The sequence below is a fragment of the Podarcis gaigeae genome (assembly GCF_964106915.1).
Source record: "Podarcis gaigeae genome assembly, chromosome: 8".
Classification (NCBI taxonomy): Eukaryota; Metazoa; Chordata; class Lepidosauria; order Squamata; family Lacertidae; genus Podarcis; species Podarcis gaigeae.
In genome coordinates this window covers 3973614-3987175 of record NC_139684.1, presented here as the reverse complement: position 1 = coordinate 3987175, position 13562 = coordinate 3973614, and the positions used below count along the sequence as shown (strand labels likewise).

The window sequence follows — 13562 nt, the reverse complement described above, 5'->3', positions numbered from 1 at the left end:
ACTGGCATTCAGAAGCAGACTGCCAGTGGAGGTGAAGCTGCTGAATCAGCAGGGGAGCTGCTGCCCAGCTAAGGAAATGATGAAAAGAACAAGGAGATGGGCAGAAGGAGGTGTTGCAGCAGCAGCAGCCTGGCAGCACCTGAGCAATTTCAGAGTACTGAACCACCCTGAGATCTTCTGATGAAGGGTAGTATATAAATCATCATCATCATCATCATGGCCTCCTTGTAGCTTCTGCCTCTCATTGCTTCTTTTTTTAGTTGGAGGAAGTGACTTGTCAGTTTCCACAGTTGTAAAACGCCCCCCCCCCCCCCCATGGCTGGGATTTGCAGAAGACACTGATCAGCAGAAGTGCCTTATTTTGCTATCTCAGCCCTAAGAATGGGAGATAAGATCTTCCTGCCTGCTTTGGAGCAATCCTTTCTGAACAGCAGCCAGAGGGATTTTTTCTTTTAGATCTTGGTGCTAAGCACCACAGCTGTGAGGCCAGAGATAAAGGTGGTCTGCTGTGTATGTGTCAGGCAGAGAGTGTTGTATGACTGCTCATCGTGTGTGTGTGTGTGTGTGTGTGTGTGTGTGTGTGTGTGGTGAATGTGCATATGTGGTTCACATGTGGGTGGTCTGTAGGTGTAGTGGGGGGGGGCTCAGAGGGATGCTGACCATCAGTGTGACCCTTCAGCTGACAAAGTTTGCCCACCCCTGCCATACATCTCTCTCACAAACACAATGCATAAACACTTAAAGCAGCTGTGCTGAGGGATCACGTGTCCTATCCAGTGGCATAGCGTGGGGGGTGCAGGGGGGGCTGGCCGCACTGGGTGCAACATCTGGGGGTTAGGGTTAGGGGGCGCAAATCCACGGGTTAGGGGGCGCAAATCCACGGGTTAGGGGGCGCAAATCCACGGGTTAGGGGGCGCAAATTACTTGCCTTGCCCCGGGTGCTGACAACCCACGCTACGCCACTGGTCCTGTCCTGTGGACCCTGGTGGGCTGGGCTAAGGCAAAATCTCTTCTGGATTAACTTTATAGAAGTCTTAGGATTGGCTTTCATTACTCAAGGGAATCATGTTCTACACATGCTCAGAAGTACTCTTTTAAGAATTAATTCACACACCCCCTCATCTGAATCCTGGCACTGGAAACAGGATCTGAGCTTGAGCCCTGATGTGCCTTAATTATTGGAGCTTCTCTTGTTCTAATGGGGAGCGCCTTTGATCTATGCGCTGGTCAGGTGCTGGTCTTGACCTTTAAAGCCCTTCACGGCCTAGGACCCTCATACCTACGGGGCTGCCTCTCCCGGTATGCCCCACGGAGGACCTCAAGGTCCATAAATAGCAACACCCTAGAGGCCCAGGCCCCAAGGAAGTTAGATTAGTCTCAACCAGAGCCAGGGCTTTTTCTTTTTCTTTCTTTTTTTTGATATTCATTATATTTAGTTTATTTGTCAAAAGGATTACAGTGTTTTAAATAGGAAGATTGTTCCAAAAATGTTTAACTTTTTAATGCCCTGAAGTAAAGTACATCTTGGGACGCAGGTGGCGCTGTGGGTTAAAGCCTCAGCGCCTAGGACTTGCCGATCGAAAGGTCGGTGGTTCGAATCCCTGCGGCGGGGTGCGCTCCCGTTGCTCGGTCCCAGTGCCTGCCAACCTAGCAGTTCGAAAGCACCTCCGGGTGCAAGTAGATAAATAGGGACCGCTTACCAGCGGGAAGGTAAACGGCGTTTCCGTGTGCGGCTCTGGCTCGCCAGAGCAGCGATGTCACGCTGGCCACGTGACCCGGAAGTGTCTCCGGACAGCGCTGGCCCCTGGCCTCTTAAGTGAGATGGGCGCACAACCCCAGAGTCTGTCAAGACTGGCCCGTACGGGCAGGGGTACCTTTACCTTTACCTTTTTAAAGTACATCTTGGTGAATCTTGGGTTAAAAAAGGTGAATCTCTTAAAATACACAACAAGCCATGTGCACTTCAAAAATATTCCAGTGTTTAAAGCAAACAAGACTTAACAGAACGTATGGCTTTGCAGTAACATCAATTTGTCAACTAAATTGTAGCAATAAATACTTAACATCTCTACCCATAGACTTACATTTTGATCTGGTTTAAACAGTACAGAAAACAAATAATTGAAAATCTGCTGTAAAATGTTGAACACTCAAAAATCTTTTAAAATCATTCTTCAGAATCTAAAACCAAAACATTTAAAGGGCATTGCAGATGAACAATTCTTCGCCAAACTGAAAGGAACATGGACTTCATATACTGTATATTTAGTGTGGTAGGGGTTGTGGTTTTGTGTGTGCTGGCGCTTCTTGGGCTTGTCTTCCTTTGGTAGAAATCTTCTCTTGGGTTTTGACAATCCTTCCCACACGGAGGGGGAGGGATCTTCTTTTTGAGTTGGTGGGGGAGCTGGAGAGTCTTTCTTTTCCATCTGGTTTCATTTTCCGCTGTTCCATCAGCGCCCTTTCCCAAAGCAAGTCAATCTTCCTTCCTTCCACCTCTAAGACTTCTGCCGAAGTCACAATTGGTGGGAATCTGAATTTTCTTTCCCTTCTGGCAAGCGCTGGTTTCTCCTGTGGTGGAGGACTGGCAGGTTTGGGAGGGGGATTTGGTCTCCATATTTTTCCTTTTCATCTCTTTGCGGAGGCTGGACTGCCAGAATCTCTCCTGGGCCATTTCTTCAGGTGCTGAGGAGAGGGGGCTCAAGATGGCAGATCTAAACAGAAAAACTGCCTCTTTTGATGTCATCTGATGTCATCGCTGCCCAGTGTTCCTTGTGTTCTAGATGCGGTCATAACTGTCAGCTTCCCTTTATCACATACACAGCCCAACAAGACAAAGACAAGAATCCACCAACAGCATATGCTTTTTCAACACTGATGGAACGCTCTGTCTCATGAGACCAGGGCCCTGTGGGATCTGATTTCTAAGATAGGAATGTTCTGCCTGGCCTTTGGCTTGGAGTCAATTTGATTCCCTCCCCCCTCTTTCTTACCTTTCTCCTCCTGTGATGAGGCTGCATTTTAATGTTTTAATGTTGTATTTTAATCTTGTTTTTTAAGTTGTATTGCAGTCAACTTGTTTTTATTATTGGTTGTTAGCTGCCCTGAGCCCAGTCTTGGCTGGGGAGGGCGGGGTATAAATAAAAAATTATTATTATAATTTATTATTATGAGTCCTGGTTCAAGGACAATATTTCCTTTAGCCGCTGTTTAAAAGTGAATTATTGATGGTTTTAGGAACTGGTTTTCCTTGGAGAGATCATTTGTCCAGAAAGAGTCCGTGGACTAGGCCTTAAAGCGGGGGCATAGCTCAGCAGCACAGCCCCTACCCTGAACCCCCCTGTGGCTGCTGCCGTCTCCAGCTGAAAGGATTATAACTGGAACACAGAGAGCTGGAAGGGTAATTGACAGTGCTGGCCTTGACAGGCCTGTGTGACTGAGTGCAAATCTGCTTCATTTGTTATCATAAATCACTATCGCAGCAATATGACGCTCAGCATAAGAAACAACATTCATGTAAAGGGAAACCAGCATTATCAGGGAGAAAGAGCTGTTAAGAAAGCATGCCAGAAACCAAGCATTAGGACTGATTACAGTTTGGGGATTTATATTTGTGAATGAATTTGTAGTGAGCAAGAGATTGTTAGGTGAGCATGTGGTGTTTGGTTCCGGAGGCATTTCCTAAGAACAAGCTGGATTACAGCAAAGCACTTTGCAAAGTAGTTTTTGCAAGCTAATTCAAAGATGACCTTCAAAATCCTTCAAAGCTCTTCTTGGGAGACTTCAGGGAGACTCTTTGCACATCGGGGTACAGTTTGTTTAAACCTGAGCTGCTCAGTAGCTCCAGTCTAAACTTTTGTCGGCAGAGACTCGCTAGGCTTTAGTAGTGTCTTTGTCAAGAAGCTAATGAGGGGGTTGAGGGTCAAAAACACCCCATGCTTTAAGCCTGATGGTGACCTGAGAACTTGCAAACATCAAAACGACAATGGTCCTTTTACTTGGTTACTTATACTGGTGGGGGACTAGCATGTGTCCCTCTGTTTGAATGACTGCTCAACCCAACGTTGGTTTAAAGTTAAGAGCCCTGAGAAGGGAGAGCTGAAGGGGAAGGCTTGGGATAGGGCCACAGCTTAGTGTGAGAGCATCAGGCTTGCATGCAGAAGGCCCCGGTTTCAATGGGATCTCCAGGTAGGGCTAGGGAACAGGGCCAGCCCACCCGTGAGGCAGACTGAGGCAGCAGAATCCAATGGGTGCCTCCATGGGCATGCCTCCCTGCCTCTCTCGTGCAACCCAGAAGCTGCACTTGTGCAACCCCCGTAAGCAAGGCTTTGGCAGGGGTGGCATGTGAAGCAGGCATGCAGGGCAACACCTTCTCATTTCATCTCCTGCTAAGGAATGTTTCTGCCTGGAACGCCACTGCCAGACAGTGTGGGCAATACCAAGCTACTTGGGCCAATGGTCTGACTTGGTATAAAGCAGGTTCCTATGATCCCATCCACAGTCAGCATCTGGAGGGCAGACGGAGCAGACACTTGGTCACATGATTCCCCACAATGGTGAGGTGTGTTTTTATTTAAATTATAGCAATTTGTTTCCGAATTTGCACCTACACATAAAAAATAGCAAATGCAAATCGGTATCCTCTTCTGTCCTCTTATTTGGTACTGCATTTTCCCCCTTCCCCTTTTTTTGAGGGGTGGGGTAGCATGATGCATTAAGTGGCCGCCCTAAGAGGAATGGAACAACAACAAGAATTTTATTATTTGTACCCCGTCCATCTGACTGGGTTGCTCCAGCCACTCTTCCAGCATATACAGAAACATAATAAAACATCAAACATTAAAAACTTCTCTGTACAGGGCTGCCGTCAGATGTCTTCTAAAGCTTGTATAGTTACTTATCTCCTTGACATCTGGTGGGAGGGTGTTCCACAGGGTGGGTGCCGCTACTGAGAAGGCCTTCTGCCTGGCTCCCTGTAACCTCACTTCTCGCAATGAGGGAACCACCAGAAGGTCCTCAGAGCTGGATCTCAGTGTCTGGGTAGAACGACAGGGGTGGAGACGCTCCTTCAAGTGGAAGTGACTTGCAAACCTTTTTCCAGGTTCCTAGGTGTGTTGCCAAAAACTGTATGATGGTTGCTCTTGCTTTGCAGAAGGTGGGCCAAGCCAGGGGTAGACCCATCCTAAACCATGCCCATGCAGTCCTGTCTTCTCTATGAAAGCACTGTAGCTGATCCACAGGCTTTTGGGCTTAGGAGAAGGTAGCCCCAGGCCCTCAAACAGCCACTTGTAGTATGATTCTTAAAGCTCTTCAACTCATTCCAGGTACCACTTTTGTGTGACGGTGCTAAGCTACGTCCTGCCACTCCTAGTGATAGGCTACGCCTATACCATGGTCGGTATTACACTATGGGCCAGTGAGATCCCAGGGGACACTTCGGACCGCTACCAGGAGCAGGTGTCTGCCAAGCGCAAGGTAAGTGGCTCTGAAGAATCAAAACAGAGTTTGAACAGAGCGGGAAGAAAAGTGCAGGCTACCTCAGATGAACCAATCCCAGTCTAGGTTAGATCCCCAAATGGTGACAAGATAAGTGGATGGTGGAGCCCGTGTGGTGTAGTTGTAAAGTCTCACAGGAGGGCCACACAGACCTGGGTTTAAACCCCCTGGGTTTAAACTCACTGAGTGAGCTTGGGTCCGTCAACGACTCTTAGCCAAAAGGTTGCTTCACTGACACAGATCTCAAAAAGTGGTCTAATGCTTTTCTCCACTGCCTGGTTGTTGGCATCCATCTGTCTCGAGAGACAATGGAGTGTGCCCCCAGCCTCGCTGATGTAGTCCAATGGAAAGCAGAGCAAGACATTTGGCACCAGCTTGGCTGCAGGAGATATGGGAAGGAGGCATCCAGGGCACTATCAAACTGTCTGATATACCCCACTCTGGATTCATGCATTATGAATCCTAAGGAAGGATTAGATTAAGGAAGTCAGATTAGCCTCAACCAGAGCCAGGGCCTTTTCAACACTGGCTCCGGCCTGGTGGAACGCTCTGTCTCCTGAGACCAGGGCCCTGCGGGATCTGATTTCTTTCCGCAGGGCCTGTAAGACAGAGTTGTTCTATCTGGCCTTTGACTTAGAATCAGTTTGATTCCCTCCCGCTCTTTATTTTTCCTTTCTCCTCCTGTGAAGAGGCTGCATCCTAATGTTTTAATGTTGTATTTTAATCTTATTTTAAATTGTATTTTAATCAACTTGTTTTTATTATTGGTTGTTAGCCGCCCTGGGCCCGGTCTTGGCTGGGGAGGGCGGGGTTTTATTTATTTATTTACTTACTTACTTACTTACTTACTTACTTACTTACTTACTTACTCCTTAGCCTTTTCTTCTCCTGAAGATATTTTGCAAGGCACACAGGATTGCCAGATCTCATTTGCCACAAGGGTCATTTCATTTCAGAGGTTCCAGATTGATGCCAGGCACATCTTCCGTTTGCTCTGGGCACTTCTAAACATGAAGAAGGGAGAGCCTAGGATTTGCAAGAAGTTGCGGGCCACACCTTTTAGCAAGGAAGATGGTCACTCTGTGGCCAAGGGCATGCCACTCCCCTGGAGACAGAGAACAGGGGTGGGCTGGCAAATCCTCTGAGGAGGTTGTAACAGGAAGAGAATGGGCAAAGCTAGTCGGGAAACCAGTGCTTGGAGGTGTTGATGCTTCCAATGGAGTGGGAACAGGGAGATCCCAGAAAGGAGCACGGGTGGCCAGAATTATCCACAGTGCTTCTTGAAAAAAGGCCAATCTAAGAAAAGGGCATGAGAAACTCAATAGGAAGTGGAGTTGGTTGGGTTAGCGTTGACCAGACCTTAAAGTCAGATCAGTGTGGGCAACATTCATTCATCACAGGACACATGCTGATACAGAGATAAGGCTCTGGAAAGATCACATTGTTTGTGGGTCTCCTCTGAAAGAGCAAATAGCCCCAGAACAATTACACAAGCTTCTGACTCTTCCCGCTGAGATTTCCCTGTAGTGCTTACCCAAAGCCCCTGCTAGCTGGTATGAATGGACCAGTCACGTCTTCGTTTTGACTGCCTCTAAATGCTAGTTGATGCTGTGGCTGTAAGAGGGTGTCCTTCTCTGACAGGTTGTCAAGATGATGATCATTGTGGTGTGCACCTTTGCCATCTGCTGGCTGCCTTTCCACATCTACTTCCTCCTCCAGCATTTCAAGGCAGAATGGTACCAGCAAAAGCACATCCAGCAGGTCTACTTAGCTATTTTGTGGCTGGCCATGAGCTCCACCATGTACAACCCTATTATATACTGCTGCCTCAATGACAGGTAAGATCCATGTCCCTGTGATGTATTGCGACGGGTTCAGCTAATGCTCAGGTTTGAGTTGCAAAAGCAGATTTGTACATATCAAAACATCATCACCCCTTTTGGAGATTGGCTTTTTGGTGTGAGTGGTGCAGGATATTGTTCATTTCTCTCTAAATAACTGTCCAGGGATCAAGAGTATGCACTCCAGAATTTCATAATATTATATACTGTAATAAAACCTCAAAATGATTTGCAAAAAGAATGAAACAATAAAATTATCAGTGAAAACAACTAAAACATTTTAAGCAATTAAAATCGACAATAAACTAAAAACAAAATTAAACCACATGTCAACATTCTACATGTCAGATGCCCAAAAGATACAGCAAAGATGCCTGTCTGATGTCAATAGACAGGGAGTTCCAGAGTGTAAGTGCTGCCACACTAAAAGTTCCGTTTCTTACAAATGCAGAACTTTCTTTCTTTCTTTCTTTCTTTCTTTCTTTCTTTCTTTCTTTCTTTCTTTCTTTCCTTCCTTCCTTCCTTCCTTCCTTCCTTCCTTCCTTCCTTCCTTCCCTCCCAGGCAGGATAAATTATATAAAATAGCAGAAATAGTAGAATCACTCATGAAAGTTAAGATCAATTTTGCATTTGGCCCTCTGGGGAGCTTGTGTGAACTTGTATGTTTAATTCCAGATTGATGTGCTAAGGGTCACTGTTTCTACAGTGTGAACGGACACATTTCTATTATTTGTATATTAATTGTTTATCAGTTATGAGTATTTTATATTCTCTTAATTTTTATTTCATCATTTCCTCCTTTCCCTTTCTTGTCAAATTCTCAAATAAAATCTTTGGTATTTTAAAGAAAAAATATCAATTATGCAAATTTTCTTAATTTATGCAGTTTTTACAGAGCTCAGGGAACTCAGCTTCTTTTCTTTTCTTTTCTTCTTTGGTACAGTATTTGGCCCAGAAAATTTAAATGTTTCAGCACAAAGGTTATAAAGAGGAAGAAAACGGGTGTACAAAATGGATCTGGTGTGCCTGTACCATATATAAAATCCTGGCCAGGACCCATGTCTTAAATGCCACAGGTTGGGTTCTAGCACAGCTGACCCCACTTGCAGGGGCTTGGACTAGATGGCCCTTTGGTTTTTTAAAAGTAATATTTATTAAAGTTTTAAAGGTTACAAAAAAGAGAAAAAGAGAAAGGAAAAAAAGGAAAAAACAGAAAAATAAAAACAATTTAAAAACAAATCGAGCCTTCCCATAACTTATCTTTCATTTGCTTGTTTCCTTGACCTCCTCACACCTCCCTTTTTTGTATTCTAGTTCGGTTAGCTATTTCAGCAAATCCTTTCCATCTTTGTTTTTGTCCTATAATTTATCTTAATATAATGTAACTTTACATTCTCTCCTTTCACCAATTAACAATCTATTTTTACTTAATCCTTTATAACATTTCTGCTAAAACCACATAACTTCATTCCAACACCCTTCTAACATTCCTTAATTTTACAATGTTTCTGTAAATAAATTTTAAATTTCTTCCAATCTTCTTCCACCGACTCTTCTCCCTGGTCTCGGATTCTGCCAGTCATTTCCGCCAGTTCCATGTAGTCCATCACCTTCATCTGCCATTCTTCCCGGGTGGGTAGATCTTGTGTCTTCCAGTACTTTGCAATAAGTATTCTTGCTGCTGTGGACTAGATGGCCCTTTGAGTCGCTTCCAACTCTGCGATTCTGTGAGTCTACTGTTTGTCTTCCCAGGTTCCGGATTGGCTTCAAGCATGCCTTCCGGTGGTGCCCTTTCATCAGAGCCAGCAAATACGAAGGGCTGGAAATGAAGTCAGCCAGGTACCTCCAGACACAGAGCAGCATGTACAAGGTCAGCCGGATGGAAACGACGGTCTCCTCCATTGCTGGCAACCCAGAGGAGGAGCTTGATGCCAGCAGCAAAACCAAGCGCCTCTCTGTGGATCTGACCTCCAACGGCTCCTCTCGTAGTGACTCCAAAACCATGTCGGAGAGTTTGAGCTACTATTCCAACACGCTTCCACCCTAAGCAACCTGAACCTCCCTGCAACGCATCTCCATCAAAAGTGTGGCTCAGTTTCCAATCTCCCTAACGAAGGAGCTGTTCCTCATTTGTGCCAAGTCACCTCTTCCCTCTCTGACTTTGTCCCTGAATGGAGTTTTCCTTCTTTGTGTAGCCTCTGCTGTGATGCCCTGTTGGATGTTCAGACGATCTATATATCAGAATGGATTCTCGTTTTGGGGCCCGCATTGCGATAGGTTCATTAGCCAATTCTCAGGCTGTGCTGGCTAACAGCCAAGCACCTTCCGCTTGGCTTTGTTTTTCCATCCCCAAATCTCACCTTCTCTTCCCACAACATGCTCAGGTCTTCTTGGTGTCTCTCCCTTCCAGCTTCCATACACAGAACCATAAGATCATGGAACTGTGGAGTTGGAAGGGAGACTACACGTCGCTGCTATTGCGAAAGGAGGGGAGGGGACTCAAAAGCTCCTTGAAGGAAAAAGGAGGAGCGAAAATATCATGTTTGTAGTATGTGTGCCATTTTGGAAAAGTTGGATTAAAAAAAAAAACAGTTTTAAGAATGTAAGAGTCCTGCTGGATCAGGTAAAAGTGGTCAGGGGGACTGAGTGACTCCCCTGTGAGGAAAAAGTTGCTGTGTTTGGGACTTGTTAGTTTAGAGAAAAGTTAAGTGGCCATATAAGTTCCTAAAGTTATGTCTGGCGTGGAGGAAGTGGATAGAGAAAAGTTTGTCTGCCTCTCTCACAACACTAGAGCTCATGGACATTCTATGAAGATGGACGTTGAAAGATTCAAGACAGACAGAAGAAAGGGCTTTATTCACGCAGTGCAAAGTTAACCTATGGAACTCCCTCCCACAGGAAGTAGTAATAGCCTGGAAACTGCAGAAGGCGAGAGGGCTCTTATGCTCAAATCTTGCTTGCAAGTTTCCCACAGGAATCTGGTTGACCACTGTGAGAACAGGATGCTGGATGAGATGGGCTATTGGCCTGATCCAGCAGGTTCTTATTGTGTTCATATGAAACACATCCTGCTCTCACTGTGGCCAAGCAGACCCCTATGGGAAGACCACAAGCCTGTTGTGAGGGGAGCAGCATTGCCCCCACTTTGTTTGAGAGTTAAAGTCCAGGCAGTATCTGAAATCCTTAATGGAAAAGTTAGGAATTTCCATATACAAATCTGAGGATTCTCAATTTGCAGTTTTTGATCCAATAGCACAGCGCTCCAAATTGCCTCCCTACAACTTTGTGTATCTGGTGTACTTCCAAGATCACTTCTCTTCCACTTCATTTATGTTGGGTTAGGAAAAAACCCTCAACTCCTCATATTGGTTTGGGCCTATACCAGGGGTGGATAACCCCCAAGTCCGGGGGCCTGATCCAGCTCCAGAAGCAAAAGACCCTACAGATTTTTGTGGTGGCAAAAAGCAGGGGAGGAATATGGTCCGTATGGAGCCCAGGGTGGTGGTAGAAAAGTTTAAACCTCTCTGTTCAGCACAGCCTCCTGATGGGAAAACAAACCCTCTGGAACAGCAGAAAACAAGCTGGCTCCGTCTTCCATGAGACAGCCCTTCAGGTATTGGAAGATAACTATTGTCTCACCTCTCAGTCCTCTCTTCTCAAGGGATGATAACTCCCCCTCTTCAACTGACCTGCATGAATCGGTTGTGGGGAGTGGCCTGTGAGCGTGAATGCATGTGGCCTCTGTAGGGTTGGCTGAGGGTCCAAAGGCCCATCACCTAATTTATGGAGGTACGCCAAATTCCTTTTAAAGGCCCCAAAGGTTGCACTGAAACCCTACAGATATCTAGGTTCCTATGCTCAGGGCAAGTTTTTACATATGCACCAGTTTAGGGGATAGAGAGCCGAACCAAACCATGAAAAAATGTACTGTTTCATTGCCCCATTCCTCTCGTGAGAAATCTGGAATTCCTACAGATAGGATAGGAAACTAGTTTGATGGGGAGAAAAACAATTCAGCCTAGGCTTCTCAATTATATGGTCCTTTTTCTATAGAAAGAGAAGATTCAACCCCATCCCCCAAATGGCAAAACATTAAAATACTGTATGCACACACAAGCCACACTCCCCTGTTGCATCCTTGGAACTCTTCCAGCAAAGCTCTTCCTCCCACCAGTCGTCAAAACTGTCTCTGACATGCAGGTGTCTTCTGTGGAGTTCTGCCATCTGCAAGAGACAGCTCAGGTGGAGAGCATCCCTGCTGTGAGTCCCAGATGCGCGTCATTAAGGATGCCTTTTTGCAGAAATATCCCTTGTGATTATTGCCAACTGGCAAAGGACCAAAAAACGAACCTGCTATTGTCATGCACACCCAGCGCTGGCATCATAGGACGGATGTGCATAGCCTCAGCCCATAATAAGATTAAGACAAGAAGAATCTGTGGAAAGCAGGAGTGTAAGTAAAGATGGGATTAGATAATGGCACAAGATGGAATGTATTGTATAGCCCAAAGGGTGTGGAGGGAAATGCAGGCGGAACAATTTTAAAAAATGCATGGAAAGCAACACATCTCCAATGAAGTCATGGAAAATCCAGCAACCTGATGTGAAGAGACAGGAAGTGCATATGGATATTGATTTCCCATAATGGCCCCAGGGGCTGTAATGCACACATGCTCAAAGGGATCCCTCCACTATTATGTAGATCCTTGCACAGATGTAGTGGATCACTTCCCTATGACAGCATTCTCCAGTTTGGAGCCCTCCAGATGTTTGGGCTTACATTTGCCATTAGCCCCAGCCAACACAGCTGTGCTGGCTGGGGTTGGTTGGTGATATCATTTTTATTATTACAGTTGTCCAAAACATCTGGAGGGCATCAGGTTGGAGAAGGCTGCCTTAGGTACTGTGAGGACAGTCCCTTAAACTGACAACAAATGATTGAGCTATGGGATTGCTTGCTGGTGCTGAAACTTTCTGCAGCCCAGTTCTGTTCAAGGCAAAAAGCAGGGTAAAGAAAGGTTCCTGAACCCGGGCCACATAGCCTGATGTCAGGCGCAAGTCCCTCCCTCGCTTTGATGCAGCAAAGAAAGATGAGGATGCAGTCCCAAGAATGGTGTGAAAAGCTCATAGCCCAATTGCGGACCACAGAATTGCTGAACTGTCGCCAGGGTGAGCATCAGAAGAGCTCTGCTGGGTCACATCAAAGGTCCATCTAATTCTCTTTCCCACCAAAGTGGACAAAGAGATGCCTCTGACAAGCCCACAAGCAAGGCAGAGGGAAAGAGCCCTCTCTTGCTATCATTCCCTCACTGCCTCTGTGAAGACACCCTAAGAGCTGGTTCATATGCTCATCACCTCCAACCATCTAATGCCACAGAGAGAGCCTCAATCTATTGTGTCCACCCATCCATGCTTTTTATTCTTCAGCAAAAGCAAAGTAATGTGCATGTCTTTTGAGAGAAGAACATTATTTTTAACACTGAGGCAGAGATAAATCTGTCATCTCTCTCAACACACTGTAATTTCTTGTGCATATTGTACAAATTTCTGGGCCACTTTGTTCGTGCCTAAGTGTTTCTACTTAAATTTGAAACAATTGTTGTAGCTTTTTTTGCTGTGAAATGAAGAAGTGATGGGATGACAGACCTGTGTGCTCTTCCTGTTTTGGCGTATATCTGTATGATGTTCTTGTTTACAAAGTGTTGACAAACCCAAATGAGGAATTCCAATATGATCAACTCAACTGCAAATTGTGTTACATTTGATGGGTCAGAACTTCAATGATATTGTTTCTGGATAAGCTTTGAGTGGATCATATCAAAGTAATAAAAAAAAAATGTCTCTTAAAAGTGTGAAAATAGATCTTCCACTGATATAACCAGGGCGTGAAGGGGGGGGGGGGGGAGAGAGAGAATGAGAATGGGTGGGTAGTGCCACAGATCTTGGTAGGGAGGTGGGGTGTGTTTCTGTCCCTCTTTCTGCTCTGTGAGATGTGGCAGCCATTTTGTCTTATGCCACAGGGCCCATTTCAGCCATTTTGTGATTGGTGCCTGTGGCACTTTCTCAGGATTCCAAATGTGCCCACCAGCCCAGAAAGGTACCCCCTCAGTTAATATAGATATTAGACAAGTGTTGATAGAGTTATTACAAGAACATTATAATGGAGGGGGAGGAGAAAAGGCATGTTTGGGAAGCATCAGGGGCTCAGAGACCCTGGACATGTTGGTA

General features: G+C 45.6%; 1 protein-coding gene and 1 long non-coding RNA gene across 2 annotated transcripts in view; one reads left to right on the top strand and one right to left on the bottom strand.

Moving 5' to 3' along the window:
* Positions 1 to 13183, top strand: part of TACR1 (tachykinin receptor 1) — a 61653-nt gene extending 48470 nt beyond the window's left edge. Inside the window, exons 3-5 of the mRNA XM_083753337.1 lie at positions 5322 to 5472; positions 7135 to 7331; positions 9087 to 13183. Coding sequence (XP_083609463.1) covers positions 5322 to 5472; positions 7135 to 7331; positions 9087 to 9381 — 643 coding nt within the window. The 3' untranslated portion in view covers positions 9382 to 13183. The remainder of the gene's footprint in view (positions 1 to 5321; positions 5473 to 7134; positions 7332 to 9086) is intronic.
* The window catches only part of LOC310851240, a 984470-nt gene that overhangs the window by 734437 nt on the left and 236471 nt on the right, over positions 1 to 13562 (bottom strand). The gene's annotated exons all lie outside the window — the stretch shown is intronic.